The following is a 24,888-nucleotide window of genomic DNA, read 5'->3' as shown; positions in this document are numbered from 1 at the left end:
CCTCAATTCAGAAGCTTAGCTATCTGTGTGAGTGAATTAGTTAGCCCTTGGCTGAAGTCTAAATTGTAGGAACAAGAGGTAGGGGAGCGAGTAGTCCTAGAGGATCCATAGGGACTATACCCATGGGGTTGAATTTAGCAACAACCCCAGTGCTTAAATAAAGGGTGCCTTTGTTTTGCTGTACAGGGTAGGAACTCTACTGGGGCCAGCATGGCAGAAAGGCTGGTGGGGTTGCACAGCTGTTGGGAAGTGTATTTTTATTGCTCCTTGAAGATTCTTTGGGTTTCTTTCCATATCCAGGCCATGATCCTCTTTGAGGACTGCTGAGTTCTCCCTTGATGCAGTGAAAATAGTAATGATGATAAAAAATAAATTTGTAGTCCAAATTTGCTAACCTGAAATTCATGGCCAAAATAGTCCATTGTTCTCCTGTTTGTGGCGAGCTGCAGGTTTTGTAACAAAAACCTAAGAAGCATTCAGGCAGCTGGGCCAGCCTTTTCCACTGGGGTTATTCCGTGTCAATTGCTGAAAATTAGACACATATAAAATTTATAATGTGTGGGTGTCTGTGCACAGAAATTTAGCTTCCTCGGTATTTACAGAACATAAAACAGTCCTCCTTGTTTAAGGCTAGGATGAACATTTCTGTCACATTAGGAAAGGCAACCTTATTTCATTCTGCAGCTGCTATTTAAATTCTACAAGATCTCTTTTAATCCTAGGCAAAGTTCAAAATGAGATGTTTCAAACATCTGCAAACTATTATGGGTCATTCCTGCTAGTAGAGGTAATAAATTATAGCCAAGAAGAGAATCAAATGTCTATTAAATAATGTTTTTTTTGTTCATTTCTTCAAAGTTTGTCCTCTTTCGGTGTTTTCTGTTCTTTTTTTTGAGCATGATAGTCAACATGCCTATGAAGAAGATTGTGCTGTGGGTGAGGTGGTTGGGATTGCAGTGGGATGAGGGTGACACCCTCTAGTTTAAGTTAGAGGAAAAACAACAAACAAGTCAGTTTCTCTATTTCAGAGTGGAGGAAAATCTAATTCAATCACAAAAATGCACCCTCTCCACTGCGTGCCAAAAACAAGATGGGTGGGTCTAGCAGAAAATGGGAGAGAGGGCATTTCAATTTCCTCCAAAGGGGAGATAACAGATCAGCTTTCTAGTTTGTCATGGAAACCTTTTGTCAACCCAGTAACAATGACGTCAAGGTGGCAGTGGCACAGAGACTGGGTTAGTTAGTGTAGCACACACCTGTTGAACTGCCAGAGGGAAAGGTATGTTGGCTTTTACATTTTCTGTCCCTGATTCTAAACAATTTTGGTGAAAGTTTAAAAAGTGTTATTCAAGTCCCAAGGCAGTTTTCGTGAGCTGTAACAGATTCCGACTGTGAGCAGTTGGTGCTGGAGCTTTCACTCATGGAGAAATCCTGCTAAAAGGCATTTGCTCAAGCAGTGCCATTCCCTCCTGTTTTGGGTATCCTTTTAGAAGGTGGGGAGAGCTGACTTGTACTTCAAAAGAACAGCACCAAATTCCTTCAGTGTGTTTGCTTTGCTTGGGAGTAAAGGCTCTGCTGGTGTTTACCAAAGGAGTTTTTTAGAAACACTCCTATAAAAGGAGAAACCCAAATTTGCTGTACCAGATCTATAGCTGTAGATGTATAGCATAACACTGTAGTCTGGTTTTGGAATGACCATTCTCCTGTCTGTTTCTCTGGTGGGTGCTGTGCTTTTGTGTTTAGTGTTGTTGACTGGCTACTTGTTTTGTAAAGAGAGATTAGATCACTGTTTTTCTTCCCTTAGCATTTCTTGTGTGACTACCTTCCAATTTTTAGTAATCAAAAAAATATTTTTACAATTCCTTAGAAATAAGCTTACTTTTTTTCAAGAGAAGACTATATAAACAGGGAAAGCAGTCCATCTTTTCTGCACTATTCATGTTTACCAGCAAAATCACAGAAGTTGTGTTTGCAGAAGACTAAATCAGTTGAAGTGTTGCACTGTGTCAATAGTTGATGCAGGTTCTGTTACTATGGCTAGAACATGAATTTACGTTACCTGCATTTCTTGTCTGTGGCAACACGTGATAATTCCCTTAAAGCTTTCCCTTGTTATTGCTAACCAGTATGCATGATAACAGAATATTTACTATAATATAGCTTGAAAGAGAAGTAAACCTATTATAGGGGTGATGAGTCAAGTTATATCGGGTTGCAAAGCAGAATTAAGACTGAGAAAAAGAATGGCATAAAATGACAAAAAGTGATCAGAAAAGGAAAATTGAGTCAACCAGTGTAAATTACATTTATTGTACAATTAGAATCCAACTGTATGCAGTGGTGCCAGTGAGATGTAGAAATTTTTGCGAAGGGATAGTCTGGGATTATCATTGTCCAAATAGCCAATGCTGATGACCTACGGTATCCTAATGGAGATGGATGACGTCAAATGGCTTTCAAAGAGGTAGAAAAACTAAAATTGGGCGATAAACATTGTTTTCTGTAGAAGATTAAATTGTCCTTCATATGAAAGAAATAAGATTTAGCCACATTAGTATTGTTGCCATTGTGGTATGTGTAAATTCTCTGGAGATATCTGTGAAGAACTATAATTCTCTTTGGCTTCAGTTTGGAAAATATTGTACACTCATCTATATTTTTTCTTCACAGTCATTTCTGGTGATGTCGGCCTGACAGAAAGGTATTTCATGTGATCTAAAGCCTCTGTAGTATCATTCAATTTTATTTCTGACTTTTTCACTGGAAGGCTAGAAAAAGGTATTACAGACATTTTGAAATAAGACTCTTCCTAATTTCTCGCCACCACTGATAGGTTGCCTGTCCCCCCAGGGAAGGGACCAGTCTCAGAGACTGGCACTTCTTCTCTGCCACCTCTCAGCCAGCTGCCAGTGTCCCCTCTGCCCTCTGTGGGGAGCAGCAGGAGCAGGGCAGTGGGAAAGGCTGCTCTTGGGGAGCCCAGGATCTTCTCAGCTCAGGAGGGGAGGAGATGGCCTGCTGCTGCTGCAGCTGGGCAGTGATGTGCCAGTGACCAAAACCCTCTGTCTGACTGCCAAGAGTGCGCCTGCCTCTGAATACTGTGTCCCCTGAGTTTTCTCTCTGTTTTCTGCAGGGTCTTTTCACTTTTTACAGACTCTGGTTTGTTTGGCTTCTTCTCCCATGCCTCAATGGTGCGTATTACTGACAAAAACACCTTTGATGTAGGAGAGAGGCAGATTCATTTATCTGCACCTTGGATCAATCCAGACATTTAGTCATGGTACAATACAGAGCAGTGTGATAAAGGGTCCCTCTTTTGCTGAAGGGACAGAAAGGGGACCCAGAAAGAAGAGAAGGAAACAGTGCAGGCTGTGATAAGTTAAGTACAGCCCTTAATAGGGTCACTACTTACTAAGGCTTTGTGAACCCTGAGAAGGAAAGATGATTTACATTGTGTTTTCATTGTTTTCTTGCAGAAATTTATCATTGAAAGAGCCACCAGCTCATAACCATATTGTTAGGTGTGGTAATGCAACAATAAGTTCCTATTTCCCGCAGTAAAGGGTAATTCATTCTCTTATGCTTCAAGCATGCTTTCCCTCCACTTAGGACTCGTTCTGGCAAACAGAGCATTTCAGCAGTTTCTTCTTTAAATTAGGTGGGGATTAATGAGGTTTGAACACACAGCTCTGCTACTGTATTGCCTGAGATAGAGGAAATTGCTTACTTATTATTTTTCATTCTTGTTTTATGAAAAGAAGCAGACGTTTATGCCAAAAGTCTTCCAGCACAGGTGAAGTAATACTGAATTCGTTAAACAGAATTTGTTAAGGGAGTGTAATTCTGTGACTGAAAAAGGAAATATTCAGCCAAGGAAGTGCCCTGTTGGATATTCAGGTTAAGCTGATGGAATAATACCATGTTAATTGCTACAGGCAAAAGTATGGCGAGCAGACTGTCGGTGTAAGAGTAACAAGAAGAGGAGTTGACACCAGAGCAGCAAAAGTTAATAGTTTTTTTCCTTAATTTTAAGATTCCCCAGTATGCAGCTTGATAACCTGATCTCAAAGTGAATCAAAGTTGTGTAAGGGAATTGCTCAGTTTCACTACAAGGTTGTTTTTCAGCCTGGCTGATTATCACTGCTGGTATTCACCATCTTCCTTTGTCTAGCCCCCGGTACCTGTGTCACCATCTGCCCTCCCTCGCTGCAGTCCAGTGCTCCCACAGCCCTATTCCCTTTTCCTTTCCACTGCCTCTATCCCTCCATGCATGGGCTCCTGTTGTCCGTCTCACCTGAACGTAGGATGCCACAAAACCCATTGCTATTCAACCTGAAATAAACCCACTCAGAGCCACTGTCAACTGCAGTGGATTCACTGTCTTTCTGAAAGAGAATTTCTCACAGTTTATGTTTTTTTACCAGTTGCTAGCAAAAAATCAAATGTGGTTCCCCCGAGCACATACCTTTATATCTGCCGATTAAGGATAAGATGGAGATTTAGTTGAGGATTTGCAAAAGAGACCCAAAGGAAGCAGTGTCCAATTCACACTGAACTTCACTGACTTCAGGCTCTGTCCCTTCCCAGCAGCAGCTCTGTAACTGAGCTGACCTGGATGTGTCCTCCACATGGTCTGAGACACACTGGATATGCTATTGACAAACATTAAGTGTACTTGGATCTCAGGCTGAAAATATTACACTCAGCTACCAAAATCTTTTTTTTCTCCTGGACACTCTCGCACTACACACTCAAATTCCCTGAGGTTGTTTTAAGCTCGGGTCATATCAGCTTCCTCTGCACGTATTGAGCACAAAAGAAATGTGGTTTTAGGGGAAAAAAGAGCATGTGTATGAGTGTAATGGATAAACACAGACATCTCTCTGTGAAAATGGAGGGCTTCATATTGGGTGACTTGATTCTAGGAAGAACAGAAATGAATGTATTCTTCTGGGAACAATTTACATGTAACAGTGATTGCACAAGCATTTTATTGGAAGTGTCTTCAGGGGAAGAAATGAAGTAGGGGCTGGGAATGTGCTTATCAATTGACCTTATTATTCTGTTCAACCTTTGATAAATGAACCTAGCAAGTTCTTTCAGGCTCCTCTCAATCTTCTACTTGTTTGTGCTGGATTTCATTGATTCATATTTAGCCTTCCCTGATAATATGACGTGACAGAAAATGTAAATGACAGAGTCAATGAGCCTTTCTATTCAGTTGAAACAAAGAGAGATCAACTATCAAACTATTTGGATTTACATTCTTTGAAATAGAATTTATTACCTTGTTAGAAACTAAAACAAAGCACACCAAAAAAAGAAAAAAGTATGCAACTGGTTTTTATTATTGGAGTTAAAGAAGGAAATTTTATGGGAGAAGTGTCCTTTGGGCATGCTTCAGTCAACTCTGTCAAATAGAGTGGCCAAAAATGATAAAATTCAAAACCTGTAGCTGCTGGTTCCTTTGGGAGTCACATTACAGTAGTACAAGCAACAATCTTTTATTTTAGAAAGGAAGCATAGGATTGCAGCCAAAGGCCTTTCAATGCTATTTTAGGTAAGCTGATCTTCATAAAGGCCATTGTAATCTCTGGTGCTGCTCAGGTTTTAGGCGATATTTTCATTTCATAATACTGTTTCTGTGTCCACTGAAAACATCTGCTTCAACGTGCCAGGCTCAATCATGCACTCTGTTACATCACTTGGCAAATGAGGTCACCTCAAGTAAATGGCAGCATTATGGAGAAGGGAATGACAACCCCAGGATTTAACTGTTGGGACCCAAGCTGCAACCCACCATGTGCTGAAGATCCTGCAGCAATGCTGGAAAGGCTCAGAGGGCGCAGTGGGCAAAACGAGCAGTAGAGAGGACTCAAACACAAAGGATCATCTCTCCCAAGTGCCAAACACCATCTGAGGGTATTGGTATGCAACAGTTTTGCAAACCCTCCCACTCAAGGCTGGCTTTGCTTCAAGCAGAGTTCACCCCTGCAGCCTATCTGCAGCAGCAGTGGCCTGGTTTTGTGATGATTAATGGGAACGTTGAGCTGAAGCAGATCATTAGGATGCCCTCAGCCATCACATGTTCTTTTCAGCCTGAAGCCTGCCTGGCACCCAGCACCTTCTATCAGTCACTTTGGTAGCATGTGCTGGTTTTTCTACTGTATACTAAACCCCCCTGAAAAGTCACTGTCTTCGGTGTGACATTGGCAAGGGGAAAAGGGGCAAGAGAATGTGCCAGCCAGGACCAGGTCTTCCTTTAGTGGCTTGGAGATGAACACCACTCACTGTCACCATTCCTCCCCATGTGTTTTCTGTATTCACATCTGCATTTCCCTTTATGTTCTATTAAACCAACCCAGTACTGAAAATCATGCAAAGCAATTTGTCCAAATCCACCTTTGAATTAATTTTGGGCCTAAGGCCCTGATTTATAGTAATGGGACCTAGGGACCAATAACAAGAGAGAAAAATAGCAGCTATTAAATCTGTAAAAAGGAAATGGCTTGGAGAGGGATGCCAAGCTGGTCTCTCCAGCAATGGCAGAGGGGAGTCAGACTTACAGGACCATATGGCTTAGACATAGTTTAAATAATCTCCTCCAATTAAAAACAAAGCCAGTTTTATGTCGAACATCTGTTCTGTGAATTCATCAATTTGGGCAAAAAAAACCCATCAGGGGAATATTTTAAGTACTTCATCATGGTTTTGGTTTCTCTGTGCAGATCCTCACCCATTTTGAGAGGGTTAATATCCCTGAAGGAGTGCTGTGGTTTCCTATGATGCTACCAGGCATGAGGGCAGACTTTTGTGTTTGTTTTGCGTGCTGGGCTCTGTATCCATGCTGCCTTCAGAGATCCAGCGTTCCTTGCAGAGGAGGGGGGTGTTTTAGGAGGGTCCAGAGCAGCTGAGGTAGGTCAGTGAAGGTCAGCAGAGGGTCTGCTGGAAGCTGGGCATGGCTGTCACTGGAGGGGTTATCTATCTAATGTAATCAGTCTTATTTGTGTCTAAACCACAGAGGTATTTGGCTCCTAAATCGTGATTCCTGCATACTGGCAGAGGTGAGGAAGAGAATGTAAGATTATGCTTTTTCTGCCTTTAAACCCTCACTTCTTATAGCAGGATCAGGAAAGCACAGTTTTGAAGCAATCTACAACTTCTTGTCTTGGAAATGTCTACTTTTTACTTGACAAGGGGAGGGAGATCTCTTTCACGTATTGTTTGAAATTATATCACTTTTCATAAGTTCATTAAAAGTGTAACTGTGCAGACAAGCAATGTACCTGTTTAGAATCATTATTCAGATTATAAAGGAAATATAACCTGGGGATATGCGTATTAAGCAAATTATTGTGCTTTCTTTTTATTTACTGTTGCATTATGTTCCCTTCCCAAGAGGGCATCTGAGGTTTCTCCTGTGGTTACTGTGAACCCTTGTTCACAGTTTTGCAGGTAACTGTTTCCTTTTGGTGTAATTTAAAAGCTGAGATGGTTAATTAACGACCTTATTACCTCCTGATGTTGATATCAGGGAATCAGCAGATTCCTTGCTGAGAAGAAAATAGTGGGGGTCATACTCAGCTGGGAGCACTGTGGAGGGAGGAAGGCTTCTGGAAGATTGTTTGTTCTCCCTTCTCAAAGTTCTGCTCAGAGCAGAATGCCCCACTTTAGATAAAGACAGATGTGCATATAACCCACCTTTTGCAAGGGCTCATTTTTTTATCCCTTGTGTTTCTAAAGCTTTCATCAGACCCAAATCCTCCTTTTTCACCAGTACCAGTTATGTCATGCCAGCAGCTGGGTTTCTGTTTAAAACTCATCAGCTGTGAAGACTTTTTACTGTGCACACTTCCCTCTGCTGCTTATACCTGGAGGGGTTTCACAAAGTTCCTGGCCAGAATACATGATCAGATTTTGTGTACTTGCTAGGAGTGTCTCGGGAGTTGGTGTCTGATGAATCATCTGTGACTGGAACCCTTGATTCCCGGTTCAAAATGGTGCCAAGCATGAAAGAAAACAGCTAATCAGTTCCCTGATTTCAGTCTGTTCATGCATTTAACCCTAGGTCGGTTTTGAACATTTTGTGTCTGCAGAAGACAGCAGGTAGAGTTTACCTTGGAGGGTTCCAGCCTTGCTCACCCTCCAAAACTAAAGGGTTTTGGAGCCAGATGTTCTGGCTGTATGTCACTGAGGAGCACAAGTATCTGCTCCATTTTGTGCTTCTGCAAGGAAGGGAAAAGAATGGAGTTTGGGTACCAGCTCTCTGAGCCAAATGCCATGAGAAAACCCTCAGATCAAACACAGGCTGGTTCAATTTGTTGCGTGAAATGAAGTGAATCTGGTTGTCTTTATCTTCAAAAGCATTTTTTATAGCTAGAAATGCTGTTTCATTTGGATCGACTTAAGTCTTACATTCTGGAAAAAAGGCTCCAGAAATAATTCAGACAGCTCCATTCAAGCTGTTCTGCAGATGTCAGCATGTGCCAGAGTCCAAAGTCCAGCACAGTCAGGATATGGTCTAGTAGGGACTCCAGCAAGAGATGCTGGAAAGGTATGAGCTATTTGAGACTATAACACCAGATTTCCTTTCCTTTAGCATATTTATGTGTCTCTTCTTCCTGCTGTGGAATAACTTGCTGTGCCTGTATTTATGATGCTGCACACCCAGATGCCTCTGTTATCTCCTTATTGAGGAGATGATGGTACATTTGGCCCCTTGGACGCCACCATGATCCCAGCCATGTGTTTGATTAATTGCCTAAATATAATCAGACCTTCCCCTGAAGCTCAAGCACTGATCCCCTCTGTTCAGACAAACAAAACAGAAAGAGTGGGAAGCACCAACTCCATCTTAATGGAACATTGGTATGGGGGACTAAGGACTCAGACGAGTCAAACATTTTCCACTGAATTTCCAGTTCAGAGCAATGCTACTGACTGTAGTAGGTTCTTCTTGGTAAGCCCACAGCTCCTGAAATACAGCCTGTCCCCACTGAAACAGCCCTGAGCAGGGGCAGCAAAGCATCCACCAGCATTGCCAGAGCTCAGCATCCTTTAGAGCTGAGAGGCTTTAGAGTGAGAAATATGGGCGACTCAGGGTTCATACTCGAAACAGAGCCTGTCATAGAGTTGAAAAACTAAAGCAGTTCTCTAGTACTGAAATTCCTCAAGGGCTTTTTCTGAATTTGATTTCTCACTCTCTAACCTCCCAGCAAAAAGAAAATCTCTATGAAATTACATAAATTTTCACAAAGAACTCTGCGAGGGATAAGATTTCTCATGTCCGTCCCCCAGCTAAAGTGACAGCTCCAGGATTTATTTCAGTGCAGACTGAACCAACATCTAAGTAGTTTAATTCACTTTTTTTTTTTTTTTTTTTTTTTTTTTTTTTTAAATCTCTTGATAAGAATGCAAATCCCATTCTTGCTCCTACTGCCTCTCTCACCCTCTTGGAATAGGCTGTTTATGGTGTCTAAATGCTTCTATTCAAAACTGGCTTTCATCCAAAAGCAGACAGGCAGAAAGCCTAAAAGCAACAGAAAACTAGCAATTTATATTAGGCTGTAGTGCTGCAGCACACAAAATGCTTTGTTTAAACTAGCCGAGCTCTGTGTCCTCTCGAATAGACGTAAATAACCAGCTTGTGTGGATTTCCACAGCAGTGCTGGCATGTTTCAAAACACTTAAACAGACTTCAGACACCCACCTCCCGAATACCTGCTCACCCTGTTGGAGAGCTAACCATGCCCACTTCACTTTCACCTGGCGTGGATTTAGTGCTACTTAAGGTCTATTTTAGGGGTTTATTTGAGGGAAGGAAGGAAGGACAGCCTGTGACCTGGTAGGTGTTTTCCATCTGCACTACGATGATGAATATGCCTCTGGTGTTCAGCCTTGCTTCCTCTGGCTGCTGCTTTGTGGCTGAAAATGAAGCAGGTGCACAGTGACCCTGTACACACACTGTGGTTGAGGAAAGACAATCTCATGGTCATCCTGCACTGACCAGTGCCTGCTGACCACTGGAGCTGAGCCGGCTCCTGCTCCTGGAGCAGCCTGGACGCCCCCACAGCAGGATGTGACCATGCCTGGCATCATTTTGGTTGCTTGTACTTCACTCTCCTGTCGCTGATGGGCACTGGGGTGGGTGTTCCCAGGAGCAGAAAGGCTCACGTGGGTGACAAATCTCATTCCTCAGAGTCAGTGTCTGACATAACCTCTCACTTCAATGCTCTGAGGTTTGTGGGCAGTGTCCTGCAGCAGAGAGGGGAGTTGCCAAGGGGGGTGGCTGTGCCCCTGCCCACACTGGTGCATGGGCAGGGCTCCCCTCTAGCTCGGATTTGATCTCTGGATTAGAACATCCCGATGAACACATTTACACACTGATTGCACAGCGATGTTTTCGAGCCCAGGAACGCACGAAGGCAGAGGATGGGAGATGGTTTGCTGATGGCAGGCACTGTGGAGACAGGCTGGGGCTCCTGCCAGATTCTCTCAGGACATACAGCCGCTCCAGACAGCTTGGGGCCCTCTTGCTTCCTCATTACATTTTGCTATTTGCTTCTACCATTTCCTTTTCTTCCTGATTTTAAGGCTGTTGCTTGCTGTGTAATTTGTTAGATCTGTCCCTGTGTCAGATCTTTCAGTTATGCCTTGTGCTCTGCAAAGGCATGTTGCATCATTGTTTTTATTTTAATGTGTCTCGTTGTGCCATGTACAGCTTAGAGTGCTGTCTGGGTTCTAAATATATCCAGTCAGTGGCTTTAATGGTGGTTTTAATCACAGGAATAATAAAAGTGAACATTATATATTAAAATGTGAAGCCATTTCCCTGTGAATTTCAACCTTAAGGGTATTCTCTATTTTCTTTCCAAAACAAATGCAATATGTGTGAGTCCAGCAGTCCATCTGTATTCCTATTTCCATGCACCAGCATAGAGAGAAGCATGATATACTTCTCTGAAGTTGGAAAATTGTTCTCTAAAAAGAATTAAGTAACTAACAGCTTGAGTGATCACTTTGTAGGTGAAATGATTTCTGTCATCGGGAATCACATGTATTTGCATTTTTCCTCAGTGGCTTAAAAATTGTATATATATTAGTATATCGTAAGTTTTCCAGAGAGATTACTTTGCTGTGGGTTAATTTGGTGAGAAAATGTTCTTTGTGGTGTGGTGGTATGTAAGACATGGAACAGGCCTGGGAAATAATTGGACGCCCTTGGGCAAAAGGAAGGAAATCCTTTTCTGTTCTTTGGAGCTGGCACCTAAAAATGATCTATGGACCCTCCCTGAGCTAACTGTATCTATCACCTGCACCTACCTGTAAAAGGGAAACTGCTTAATTCCACCTGCCAAAGAGGAGCTCTTTCCCTGAAAATGTGTAATTTCAGCACTGGCTCCAGCCCGTCAGTTGGAGCCTGTGGAAGCCCTGGGCCACATTTCCATCCAGCGGATCCTGGAGGGGCAGGTGATATAAATTCACGTGCCTTCAGGGATATTCAGGCCTCCAGGGAGCTGAGGGAAGCAAGCTCCCTCCCTCACACATCAAAGGTACGATCTGAAAGTGGCCAGAATCTCGCCTGCTGAGGCAGAACTTGATCACACCAGGTGCCCAGGAGCTCCTCCAGGGGATGATCACTTCCTGTTCTCATTACATTAAATTGCTGGTTTTAATGAATCAAAACAGGCACACAGAGCTGGATGGTACCGGAGGGTTGTGGAGCACACCTGCCTCCTCTGGGATAACACTTACAGGTGTTGCCCAGACTGAAGCATCTGTTTGTGTCACGGATGTTCAGTTCTTTTGGAGGGGATGACAGGGTTGCCATGAACTGATGGTTAGGTCAGCTGCCCCCCAGCCCCCAGTGAGGGGGGCAGGGAGCTGCTTAGGGCAGCACGTCCCAGGCTGATGCTCCCCGGGAAGAGCCTTTTGTCCCAAAATTCCCCAAGCTGCATCTCGACCAGGCCTTTTCCCCTGGAATATTCCCAGGCTGTTTTATCTTTCCTGCTTAAGCAATAAAAACGACTCATTTTTTCTAAATTCAGCCTGAACCATCTGAAGACAATTTTTTAATATTCTGTCCATATCATTGACAGCGCTGAGTCTGGGGGTGCTGTCCGAACCAGCTCCTTCATGCCCAGACGCTGCACCTCGTTCTTAGATAAGCACCTCGAAAACAAGCAGGAGTTGATTCTTTAAAGCCAATTCAGCTGCTGTGTGGTGGCGAACACGGACACCTAGTGGTACTCCGGGACAGGGTGTGGAATACTCTCTACAACTCTCTGGGAGAGAAGCTGATACAGCAGGGTATTTGCCCACATTTTCCCCTAAAAGAAGAAGAGATTTGATTATTTTCAGAGACGATATCGTAGATTGCATAATTTTGGGGACAGAAAGTTTACTCAGCATGGAATAGTGGAAGAATTAGGAGAAATTCATCACTTTTCGTAAGATACGTTTGTGTATTTAGAAAGAAGAAATTTTTTTTTTTTCCTTATTTTCTTAAATATCCCACACCAAATCATATAGTATATTGGGTCAGGAAGATGTTCTACTCTTCAAATTAGTCCACAGCAAAGAAACCTCAGCAAATAATATAGCAGTATCTCATTCTTACCATTCCTGTAAATGTCTGTTCTCCAGTTGTGGGGAGATTGTCAGTGTGATGAGTGGTGGGTTTGCTGACAAACTGCCCAGCTAGGTGCTACACTGACTTCTTGTGCACTTTCCTCAGTGCACTGAGCTCTTTCTGCCAGGGCTAATGCCAGCACTTTGTCTGAATGGCCTCAAAGAGCTGCCACGGTTTGTTTTGTTTGTTTTTCTCTATTTATTTACAAATAACCTTTCAGAGAAATATTTCCTTCTTCTTCCCTAAATCTAGCATTTCGTCTACGGCAGAGACACAGGACAGGTGAGAACCAGTCCTTGTCCAGTGACCCCTTTCTGTAATTGTGAATATCACCCCTGTGAGTGGGATTTCTTTCACATCTGCATTGGACACAAAAGCCCCTATGCCACTGTGTGGGGAGACAGGCTGTTCCCATGGGAGTTTGTATTTAGGGCTGCTTGGGCTGAGATAAGGGATTTAGAGCTTGTTCCAGCTCAGGAGTGAAGCCTATGGAGATGGGTGTGCTCTCCTCGAGGGCTCCCCCATTCAGGCTGAGAAGCAGGCACCAGTTTTTACTGATCCCAGAGTTACTCTGCATCTGACAAGATTTCTACCAATTCAGTTGGGTTTACAAGTTGTTCCTTTAAAATCATTGTATGTTATCCATGGGTTTAGATTCATATCCTAAGAAAATGAAGTTTATCGTGTCATACCTGTTTACTATCCTCATCTTAATAAATTTTGAATCAGTGAACTATTTTCTGTAAAAATTTCTATCAAATTTGACACTGGAATAAGGACCCCAATGATTCCTGCAAACCTCGGGGAAGCAGGCAGCACACAGGACAAAGAAGGAGGGTCCCTAATGACAGGCAGGCAGCAAAAAATCCACATTGCAGAGGAGCATTAAGAAAGATTCCTCAGACCAAAAAAACTTAGACTCATTCTCACACCTTCTTAGACACGCAAGGATCCAGCTCTGCGATCCAGTTCTGTTAAAAAAACCCAAGCTTTGTTAAAACCAGATCTGTACAATCACTTCTTTATGTACACACAAGTGTTTATATTCCCACTCCCTGGCTATACAGAGGCTGTGGTTACACAGACACCACTGTTGTTCTTCGAGAGTCACAGGGTGTGAGGCTGAAGGAAAGTAGCAGTTCCAGCACTCGGTATGGAAGTAAAATGATTCATTTATTCCTAGGTACAAATCCTGAAAGTCAGCATATAATCAATCACTCTGTGTTTATATATTTACACCTCTGGGTTCCATCAGAGAGCGTGGGAGGAGCTTTTCTGATCTGCCCCATCAGGATTTCGTAGTCTCCCAAGAGGTCCCTAGAGCAGCTTTGGGAAGATGAGGGTACATTTCTTGTCTTCCAAGAAAAGAGAAGCTGTTTCCTCATGGCACTCATGGCCAGTGGGAATGTGTCTTGCTTATGCTCTTAGAGAGATGAATTGGAATCTGTGACACCATGAAGCACAGCACTGAGGCATCCTGGGCTCTTGCCAAGCTAGAAAGTGACCGCAGAAATTAAAGCAACAAAAAACTCCCCAGGATTTCTGATGGGCACTCGCAGCGAGAAAATTCACATCTCAAAAACTGCCCCCCAGCTAGCATTCCAAAGGTTACTGGGTGGGTAGCTTTGTGTCTCACTTCAGCTCAGCAAAATCAATAACAAGTAAAGGAAACCAGGGCCACAACGTGTTGAACTTTGACAAAACAAATTATGAACTTGGCTTCTAAGGAACACAAATCCTGTCTTTGCCAGAGTAAATATGATGCAAAGATGATTGCTTTCATCCTACCCTCACTAACGTCTATTACTCTTCTTTTTTTTTTTCTTCCTGTTGAACCTGGGCAGTTGTCTGGAGGGTGTGAACTAACTGTGGTGCTCCAGGACTTTACAGCTGGCCACAGCAGCGAGCTGAGCATTCAGGTGGGGCAGACAGTGGAGCTGCTGGAGAGGCCCAGTGAGAGGCCAGGCTGGTGTTTGGTGCGGACCACGGAGCGGAGCCCACCTCAGGAGGGGCTGGTCCCCAGCAGCGCTCTCTGCATTTCCCATTCCCGCAGCAGTGTGGAGATGGATTGCTTCTTCCCTTCAGGAAAAGGTAGGCAACAGCCCAGCTGGTTTTAAGATTGTTTTCCCTTTTGTATCATGTAAGTGCAAAGCTGCTTGGGCTGCTCCTGCAGTCGGTGGGGAAAAGGCTGCTCAGTCCTTGGTGACTTTTGTTCCCAGGTCCCTGTGAATGGGCACAGCACTAGCCTGACTCCGTGTCCGTGAATCAATGTTTGTACATGTGCGTCTTTTGCTATGTGGTAATCATTGTCTTGAGATTCTGGGTGAAAATCAGACTTTTAAACGACAGAGGGACTGTTTTCAGTGCCTAAAGGCCTAGAATGAGGGAAAGCCATGCTGTCTGTACACCCAGGATGCCCCAAATTGTGGATATGTTATTTTATGGTTGCCAAAGTGCACACTAGTTCATGTTCTTTCAGTATATCCCTGTCTGTAAATGCAAAGAGGCCACCAGTGAGTACTGGTACACTCTACTACCTTGTGAGCTGGAGACATTGTGTGTCACAATGGGGAACAGTACAATGGGGAAAGAATCTTTTACAATCAATGTGGAACAGAACACATCGCTAGTATTATCCTGAGAGCTTGGGCTTCACTCACAGTGAATGGTGAAATATTGTTTGTCTCTGTGGTGTCTGTGGCCTCTTTAGCTGGTGTTCTGTTCTGAGCAATGTGTGTCCCACATACAGCGTCCATGCAAGCAGGCTTAGGAGATGCTCCAGACCGATAGACCAGGATTGGTTCAGCTCAGTGTGGCCAGAGCAGGTCTCCTTTTGGCTATGGCCCCGCTTCTGGCCACGCACAGCACAAGTAAGGTCCAGGGAGGAAAGGCTCCTATCATCCCACTCCCAACTGGAAGCCGGCAACCTGAACTGGCTTTTTAAAATCCTTTTCCACTCGGCATTAAGAGAAATAGAATTTGATCCATTGTTGCTTGAGCAAGTTAGGCTTGGTGGTTTTGTTTGTTTGGAGAAAAAGCACTGGAACGGAGCTGTAGTTTGTCCTCACTCCCCGCCTGCGCTCCCACTGCGGAGGCTGGGAGCGGGACACACGCCCAGGACAGAGCAGTGCCCTAGGGCCAGTCTGCTGTCAGAGCTTCCCTTCTGGAGGATCTGACCCAAACCCGGGGGACGAGAGCTCAGCTTCTCTCAGATTTGATCCCCTCAGCTGTCAGCTCTGTCTGCAGTGTGAGCTCCAAACTCCTCCTGCACTTCCTAGACCTGCTGCCACCTTTTCTCCCTGCTGCATTCCCGGGGCCCTGCCCTGCTGCTGCTGCCACGGGAGCCTGTCCTGGCCCTCGGCTGCAGTCGCTTCCGTGCAAATTATCCGTGAATGAACAGAAAGGTAAAGCTGAAAATCAGCCTGGTCTGCGTAAGAGCAGTCAGCGGCTGGCGTGACTCACGGGCAGCTGGGGACGTGCCTGCTGTGTGCATGGTCCAGCAGCTGGGCTTGTGTCCCTGCTCGGGGCGCCCTGGAACACCACCCAAAGCACATTTGGGAGCGTCAGGCTGTACAGCTTTTCCTTAAATGAAATAAAACGTAAACGTTGCAAGAGTAGGCTGTGAAATGGGAGGCAGGAAATTCTGAGGATGAAGACGGGGTGGTGCAGGGGCTGGAAGCTGGCAGGGGACATAGAAACTCTGCTTTTGGCATGATTGTGTGAGCTTCAGGGCACAACTGCACCGCAGGTAGGGCAGGATGGGCACAGCGCTGGGCTGTGCCTGGTGGGGCAGCGCTCACCGATAGCTGGGAGCCACCAGGCTGTGTCAGCAGAGCACCAGGGGTTTGCTGGCATGCTCTGCCTGCCTGTGGGCAGCTTTTCTCACCTAACGCTGCCACCGCTCCCGGGCTGGAGCTGCCTCTTGGCCCAGCATCTCTGAGCAAGTGCTGAGTGAGTCTGGGGCCGGCTGGCTCCAGCCATGTGTTCATGGCCTTTACTTCCTTTATCTCTCTTTCCCCCTTGGCCTCAGTTTTCTTCCTGCACATACCAAAGCTGTATCAGGGAGCCTCAGAATTAATGGGATCTCCAGAAGTGCAGCTAGAAATAATAAAAATAACCGCCCAATCCACAGTTTTGGCCAGTGTACAGCAAATAGGCTCTGTGTCTAATCAGTTCTCCCTCTATTAGGAAAACAGGAAATTGTTTAAACTGAATGAACAGATGCTGGGAATAAAGAAAGAGGAGTAAGTTTAAAGGGGAAGATGCAGTAGCTGCTGAAAGATCCTGCTGGTCTCATGAGGTGCTGGAAAGATTAGCTTGACAAATGGTTTCTGACTTTTCAGAGTTTGTGCCCTTCTCTACTTCCAGTAGCTTTAGGGGTGGCTTGCATTCAGAATCCCTTGCTCCAGGCTTCCACAATTTCTGGCCTTTCTGTACAAGCCAAAACAATGGCTAGCACATCTTAGATCAACATTAATGATGTTCCTGGTCTGCTTCAAGTATGTAAACATACACAGTTGCAGAAAAACAGGTTAATAGCTGAATTTTGCTTGCAATTACCAAGACACATAATTCTTAGCTTTTACAAGCACAAGTAATTTCAAGAACAGAAAGTACCTACACTCAAAACTTAACATTTCTAATAATAGAATTTGCCATCTATTTTAGAAAGCTGCAGAGTTTTGCCAAGTATCAAAACATAGTTACATCTTCTTAGAGGGAAATGGCAAATTACTCTGTTTGGTCCTATTATGATTAATGGTGGAGTAAATCATGGCTCACAGAAGCTACCTATTGTCCTTAAAATGAAAGATTAAAGAAAGCAGTATGTCAGCCAACATCTGAATAGGTGAAGGCTTAAATGATTTTGTGGGATCACCAGAATATTTTGTAAAGCGTCGGTGCAAGTCCTCATCAGGCCTTTCTGCAAAGTCTAACTGAAAGCCACCACAAATGCAAAACCAAACCTCACAACTGAACATGTGCCCTGTATGGCTCTTCCTCACTCTTTTACACTATTCCTCTGAAAATAGATGATGAATTAACATAAAATATTGCAAAAGGAAATACGTGATGTGAATATAACAGAACGTGCCCAGAAGAGAACACTCCCTACCTTTTGTAATGAAATATCTGTACAGATCTCTCTTGATGATCATTAAGAGTGCAGAGACTTTAAGGACTGCTCTCCCAGCCTTCTGTCTGACTCCTGGCTGTGTTTCTTTGGAGGATACACATTTGATTTTTTCATGACCTGACTACAGCTCAGAGCACAAGTATCCTCCTGCCTGTCCTTCCTTTCTCGTGATCTGACAGTGTTTGCAACTACCCTCTGTAAAAAGGCTAACAGGTTTCTGGGATTAACCTTTTGCAAGCGATATACAGATGATTGAGTAAAAGGAATTTGTCTGCAGTCTCTGTTACTGGACTGCAGAATTTGCAGGATTTTTTTTTTTTTTTCTGACTAGCATTTCTAGGAAGGAAGAAGAAAGATCTCTGGTACTAGAAATGAAGCTCTATTTGAGCTATCCCACATGACTAATTACAGGAAAGCTGTGACTTTTATTTCTGTCTCTTTTACTCTATAATTGAGCCCTAAGGTATTAAGCTATAAATTTCAAATTGAGAGATATCCACTTGGATAGAAAGCAACTTAATGACCTTCATGAAGCCCACTGAGCCAAGCATATTCCTGGTGGCAACCTGCTAACTTTGAGTGATTGCAAACTTGAATTCAGCCCACAAAAGAATCAGATGAAAACTAGGTCTTGAAAGTCATTGTCTGGTAACCCTTTACACAGGGTTTTTCTTGTAACATCAAACGCATGGGGTAACTAAAACACTAACAGAGGTTAGTTCTTGCAGTAATTTTAGGCAACCTCCATCACAAAAAGAAAAAGAGGGCATTAAAAAAGAGATAGGGTTTCATGGCATTTGTTTTGTATTGATGATACATGAGAGGAAAGTCCTGTCCAGGGCCCCAGAGCAGATCCTGCCCACAGGAGACTTGTGTCTGGCGCACATCTCTGGAGGAGATGAGGAATATATATTTAAAGACGCTGTGCAAACATCTTGCTGTGCAGGCTGAAGGCCACTTAACAGCAGGGCTTTGGTGGCAGTGGTGGGTCCTTGTACGAGAACAAACTGAGATACAGTTGGATCTTTTCCAGAGGAAGAGGAAACACAGGTCTTGTATGTTAGCATGGTGACCATCTTGCCCATGCTCCCCAGATGGGTCACTTTGTCCAGGTGTCACTGGCAGAGCACCAGCCCTTGGGCAGGAGGGATGAGAGTTTTGGTGCTGTGCCAGTCACAGCTGGCGTGTTTGGGGGTCACCCACAGCCTGGGAGAGCCTGGGGCTGGTAGGTGCCACGGCAGGCTGGGCTGGGACAGCAGGAAGCAGAAAAAGGATTTAACAAGGCTGGTGAGAAGAGTGGTATCAATGAAAAAGAGGTCACACTGAGACCTGCATTTTGGTAATTTCTCCACGTGGGAAGGAGCAGGTCATTTAATGCATTAGTGTGCAAAACTGATGAGGCTAATCCAGCTCTTGCTGTGTTTGAAAGACTCTTTCCTCCAGTTCCTGATCTCAGAAGAATCATCTATGTAAAGTATAATTATTTCTTCCCACGTCCCTGTTTTTTAAGAACATACTGGGTTTTAGTGCAGGGAAAAAGTCTAGGCTGCTTTTGTTAGCTCCCTGTTCCTGTTGAGCTTTAAATTGCGATCTGCATTGGCTCACGCACTTTCTCCGTTGTGTTTTAAACAATCTCTGTTGCGAACATATTTGGTGGTAATGACTCCTGATGTCCCAGGGGAGCTGTGTGAGGACAATTCAGAAGTTTTAGTGTGCTGCATTAAACCTTCATTCGTCCTTGTGGAGGCTGAGAAATTGTTTTTTGTTTTGAGAGTCTTAATGAAGAGCGGTCGATTAAAATGTTTGTAAGGCTCTGAACTAAAGGAAACATTTCATTAGGTAACAGTTGATTTAACTGGTACATAAGCTGGTCATGGGGTTCCTATTAAACAAACAATGTTTGGACTCCCATTGTCAATATAAATATGCAATATTTAAATTAAAAAAAAAAACAAAAAAAAAAAAAACCACCTCACTTCTGTTCCTGATACTGATCCAACAAGGGTGCTGAGAGTAAAATTTTGTACTATGGGCTGTCTTTCAAAAGAGGTCATGTGGATCCCTTCTGCTGGCATTAAGTGCCTCGTGCCATTCTTGTTACAAGTTCAAGACATGGCTTACACAGAAAAGTCACGTCAGGAAATGTTCATTTTCACTCTGTTTCAGTTATGATAGAGAAGCTGTAACAAGTCAGTCACGAGTGTGGTGGGCCATGGCAGCTCTGTGGGCTGGCACCAAGGTCTGCCTCAGCTTCCAAGTGTGGCTCCATGCAGCTGTGAAAGGAGTAGGAAAATAAAGATGAAAGAATTCAAAACCACTTTGCTATTTCAGTCACGTCACCCTTTCTCTTATTTTTTCTCTGCTGAGTTTCCCTCCTCTCTCTCATCAAACAATGTCTGCCTGCCTTCACTTTGATGGCCCTTCACAGTTCTCCTCATCATCTCGCTCCTTTCTACCTCAGTGGGCAGTGTCTGCAGGGCTGCTGGAGAGCTGGTGATGCCTGACTCCCCTCCCTGCTGCTGAATTTTGATCCCACACTCCTGTGCTTTCTCCTGCTTCACAGTCACCCTGCAGAAGAACTCAGACGCCCATGAAGTGTCCATCCTTGGGGTTATCCATGTTGATACCTTCTCCTGGGTGCAGTTATCCCCAGAATAATAAAAAATGAACAAATGTGTAGCAATATGGGGTGATGAGATGTGATTTTCATTGTGCCTACGGCCAAGTCACGGCTGAGAGGATGAGCCACATCTGTGTAGGGGTATTCATATCACTATGCCTGTAGCTCTACCTGGGGTTTTACCTGTTAGGTACATTGAAAAAACAAAACCAAACAGACAAATCCTTGGGAAATACGTGTCCTCCACTACAAGTTACAGACACAGCTTTTAGGCAGGCTGTGAGAGCCATGCTTTCCAGGAGCAGACAGTGTGCAGGCTGTTGGAGCCACGCTCCCATGGCTTGTGAGTAGCCCTGTTTCACTGATGTGCTATTCCTGATTCATTACTTTTTTATTTTCAGTATGGCATCACTAGATGGTAGCACCTACATTCAGCCATGGGGACATACCGGGTACCAGTAAAATCACATGCATTTATTACTTCAGCTTCTTTCAGCTTCAGTTATCTAGTCAAAACAAAAGGCCTCCAGTACTCTACCTGGAACTTTATTTCTATGGAGAAGGACAGTTCTGATGAATGCTTTGATAAAACAGGAAGGGCTATTTTGGGGGAAGTTGCTTTTGTACAGTGGATTTTTATTATTTTAAACACAGGATTCTTTGTTTAAAAGAGAGAAGGCCTGCAAATTTTCTTGTTTACTTTGCCTTTGCTTCCCCTTCTGACAGGGGGTGGGTAAAATTTATCCACATAGTCCCTGTCAGCTTAACCCCGAATTTCACAGTACAGCGTCTAGCCTGTTTTTATCACTGAAAAACAGAGAAACGGTGGCAATTTAAAATGCTATGGACCGGTGAGACTCACCAAGAATGCCAAAGAGTTCAGCACTTGGTCTGGCAAGGAAACTGGAGAGAAACTCCAGCTGTAGTATCCCTCTGTGTCAGGCTCAGGAGTGCAGTCCTGCACAGCCCTGAGGTAGACCAGGATCATAAATTCTCCATGCCTGCCCTCCCAGTCTCCTTTCCTGGGGCCAGCCCATGCTTTTCAGGGCCAGGTTCAGCCAGCCAAGCTTTATCCCTTCTGCTATCCTGCAGGGAAGTGAGAACTTCCCTCCTCAGCTGCAGCTCGTGAAGGGAAGCTCCCAGCTGGCCCTGGCTGCTCAGCTGATGGGTGAGTGGGTGGCCACAGCCCTCTCCTGGCCCCACAGGCCAGCTGAGAGGGGATGGTCTGAGAGCATCTCAGCTGTGCATACATGCTGACAAACGAGACTGCATCCTTTTTTTCCCAGCTTGTCTCCAAACTCATGCTGGAAAAGGAAACTTTAATTTTTATTGCTCACATATTGATGTCCCAGCTGTTGAGAAATCACAAAGACCGTTCTACTGAGTAAATATTAGACTTGTAATTAATTGAGATCATTTTCTAGAGTAGTGTTGGCTATGCAGCATCCCATTTGGCCTGAGGAAGACCAGAAGTATCTTCCTGACTCTAAACCAGTCCCCAGCTCTCCAGTGATCCCAGCACACGTCTGTTCATAGAATAGCAGAGCTCAGCCTTCCCTTGTGTTAGCAGGATCAGAGCAGAGAGAGGGGCCTTTGAAGCACCACAAGTAGAGCTCACAGAGTCTGAGCAGTGGTTGTTGTGCTGAGAAAAGACTCAGCTCTCCTGCTGTGGTACTCAGGGTCAAGAGGTGAGGTCAGGGATTATGCAAAGCGCTCTGCACAGTTAGCCAGGGGAGACACCTGCTGAAAATGGTCTGAATATTCTTTTTATTCACTGCAAAGGAACCGTATAGATGCCTTCTGATTCTTGTCCTCGTGGGAGCTGTGGTGCCTCAGTGCAGTGCAGAGACACCAGAGCAAGGAGGCAGTTGAGTTTGTGCCACGAGGTTTCACTCCAGCTCTGACCCAAAGCCAGCAGCCAGAGCATCCCCACACCTCTGCCCCACCAGTGAAAAACAAGCACCCAGAGGAAATGTATCAAAATAACTCCTTGAGTAAAGTCTATTTCCTCTGTATTTAGTCGTGTGTCTTGAAATACAGTGGTGTGGTGAGGAGAGGGGGCTGCTCTGTAGCACTTGGCCCGTGGAGCTGACAGGAAGGTCATCCTCAAAGAGCAGCGGGAGCATGTGCATGACTTGTGTCTTGTGTTTCCTCTGAGGACAGACTAAATTTAGCCTTTCCACAGATGGACATTGAACCATAACCCATCTAGGACTGTTGGGGAGAAGAGTGGGATGGGAGTTGTTTGTCTGGGCATTTTGCTGTGTAACCAGCTTCAGTGCACCACCACTAGCTGCGGTGTTCCTCAGGATTTTCTGCTTTGCTCAGTATTCTGTAACTTACTGCCTGATCCTTTTCCCTGAAATTTTAAAAGTTTAGGCATGAAGGAAAAGTAAACTGCTGCTTCCAGGTTGAGGGCTGACATCCCTACTAATTTAATGTCAAACTGTGGATGCACTTTTTAACAGCACCGTCGCAAAGATTGAACCTATAACTACTGGTCCTAATGACTGATGATTTTTGGTTTCCCCAAAATGTTGCCTCCCCACTCTTTCAGCTTCCAGACAGTAAAAGGGACTAAATGTGGTATTTGTACCCTGCAAGGCCTGTGTACTGCTGGGCTGATCCTTCTGTTGCTAATCTTAAACAACTGTTTTATGAGCGTGTTTTGAAGTGAACTAGTTCTACTAAAAATCCCATTTCCCTGACTGGTCTGAGCTGGAAATAGGCAAAGCGTGATGCAAAGCACATGTGTATTAAATAATGTATTTCCAGTAAGAGAAATTATGTTTCTGTGTATCTGCTTCAGCACACTGCACAGATTTGATGTATTGATCCTGACACAAGAAGCCTGATTTTCCTGTCATTTATTCAAGCATTTTGTCAGAACACTTATTCCCAGGTTACACACTTTGCAAAAGAGCCTGAAACAATGTCAAATTTGCTTATTTCAGATTAATCCCAAATTTTAGAAAGTAGAGTTAATGTTATTGCAGCTATGATGATCTAAAAGTCTAGAACAGAAGGTCATTTACATAAATGCCGGTGTATCTTTTCCATTCATATTAGCTGGTCTCATAAAGAATATTATTTCTTCATAAAAATGTTGTCTTTAACTCTAGAACTGTACTTTTCTTTTCTTGAAAGCAGAGTCCATATTTGACTGCATTTTCCTTAAATCTGTTTAAATAAGTATCTCGCGATCTAGAACAGGAAAACAGATGTTAAACCCTTATTGTCCTTTGATGTTCTAAGCATTTATTAGAAGGTGCTACTTTACATTTGTATCATATATTCCTCATAAGTGCATTGAACATTCATTGATTCTTCAGAAGTGTAATGCAGTCAAATAAGTGGGGTTTTTTTCTTCTCAGAGTGAAGTGACTCTTGTTTTCGTGAAGTGAACCTAAGGTTCCATTTTTCTCACCAATAACATTATACTGCCTGGATTTTTTTATTGCCCTTTGCTTTTGCAAGCCAAAAAGATTGCAAGTTCAACAGTAGCACCCAGTGATCATATTTCAAGGGCATTTTTCTATTTCCTAGACTAGGGAGGAGCACCAAAATATTTGAACTCAATATATAGTTCCAAAAGGTATATTTTTAGGTCTTTGTCCAGTTTCATTTTACTTCTTTGAGACTGTAGCCAGCTCTTTATTTTCTCTGTAGATTTCATGTATCTTTAGGATTTTAAGTTAATAGCTGCATTTTGCCAAAGAACATACGTCCAGTTTCTTTGGAAATCTGTGGGAATTGCATTTAGGTACCAGAGAACAGATTCTGGCTTTAAGAACCAAATAGCATTCTTCAGAAAAGCACCGAAGAACTTATTAACTCTGCAGGACTTCTACTCAGTGAAATAAGAACATTCTTCCTTTCACCGACTAGAAAAGTCAAATTAGGTTTCATGCAGGGTAAAGGATTCTGGGTGCTTTTGGTGCCAATCTGACCTGTGAGGAACCTTATGAAAAAAGCTTTGTGCACGGATGGCTGGTGAAGGCAGTTGGGGCTTTACACCCCGTGACCCTCATGGCCATGGCACGTCTGTTCAGACAGATCTGCTGTGGTTGTGCTGTGCACACACGGTGCCGCTCCCCAGGAGAACTGCTGGGACACAGCCTTCACCTGGGAGCTCGACACATTCTGCAATGTTCAATCTGCTGCAGCCTTTCATTATTCCAAAGATGTGCCTTTCTGCACGTAAAAATGCAAAAATGCTCGTTCCTCTCCCATCGGCTTCTGATTGCCGTCATAAAATGGGACATGCAGGCACAACAGAGACAAGCCTGAGCTCAGCAGCCCCAGGAGCTGGTGCTTCTCTCAGCTGAGCAGAAGATTGTCAGCCAGCTGGAAGCACCCATTCTGTCTCACACCAGGAGGCTGAACCTCCCTGAGCACCAGGAATGTGTCCTGTGCCTACCTGAGCAGCCAGGATCTACCACAGCCAGTGGGGTACCCAGACCAGGAGACAGCACAGCAGTACAGGTGATGCAACAGCCACAC

The 24,888-nt window shown here is 44.1% G+C and overlaps 1 protein-coding gene across 7 annotated transcripts in view; it reads left to right on the top strand.

Annotated features, from left to right (window-relative positions):
* Positions 1-24,888, top strand: part of KALRN (kalirin RhoGEF kinase) — a 472,211-nt gene that overhangs the window by 362,349 nt on the left and 84,974 nt on the right. For 6 of the 7 annotated variants that reach the window (XM_040069425.2, XM_058421255.1, XM_058421254.1 and 3 more), the window contains exons 34-35: positions 12,881-12,910; positions 14,473-14,719. In XM_040069425.2, the coding sequence (XP_039925359.1) occupies positions 12,881-12,910; positions 14,473-14,719 (277 nt within the window). The remainder of the gene's footprint in view (positions 1-12,880; positions 12,911-14,472; positions 14,720-24,888) is intronic. The other variant, XM_058421256.1, reaches the window with a different exon arrangement.

Source organism: Hirundo rustica, chromosome 7 (assembly GCF_015227805.2).
Source record: "Hirundo rustica isolate bHirRus1 chromosome 7, bHirRus1.pri.v3, whole genome shotgun sequence".
NCBI classification, from domain to species: Eukaryota; Metazoa; Chordata; class Aves; order Passeriformes; family Hirundinidae; genus Hirundo; species Hirundo rustica.
The sequence above is the reverse complement of the archived record's forward strand: the minus strand, read 5'-3'. Positions and strand labels throughout refer to the sequence as shown.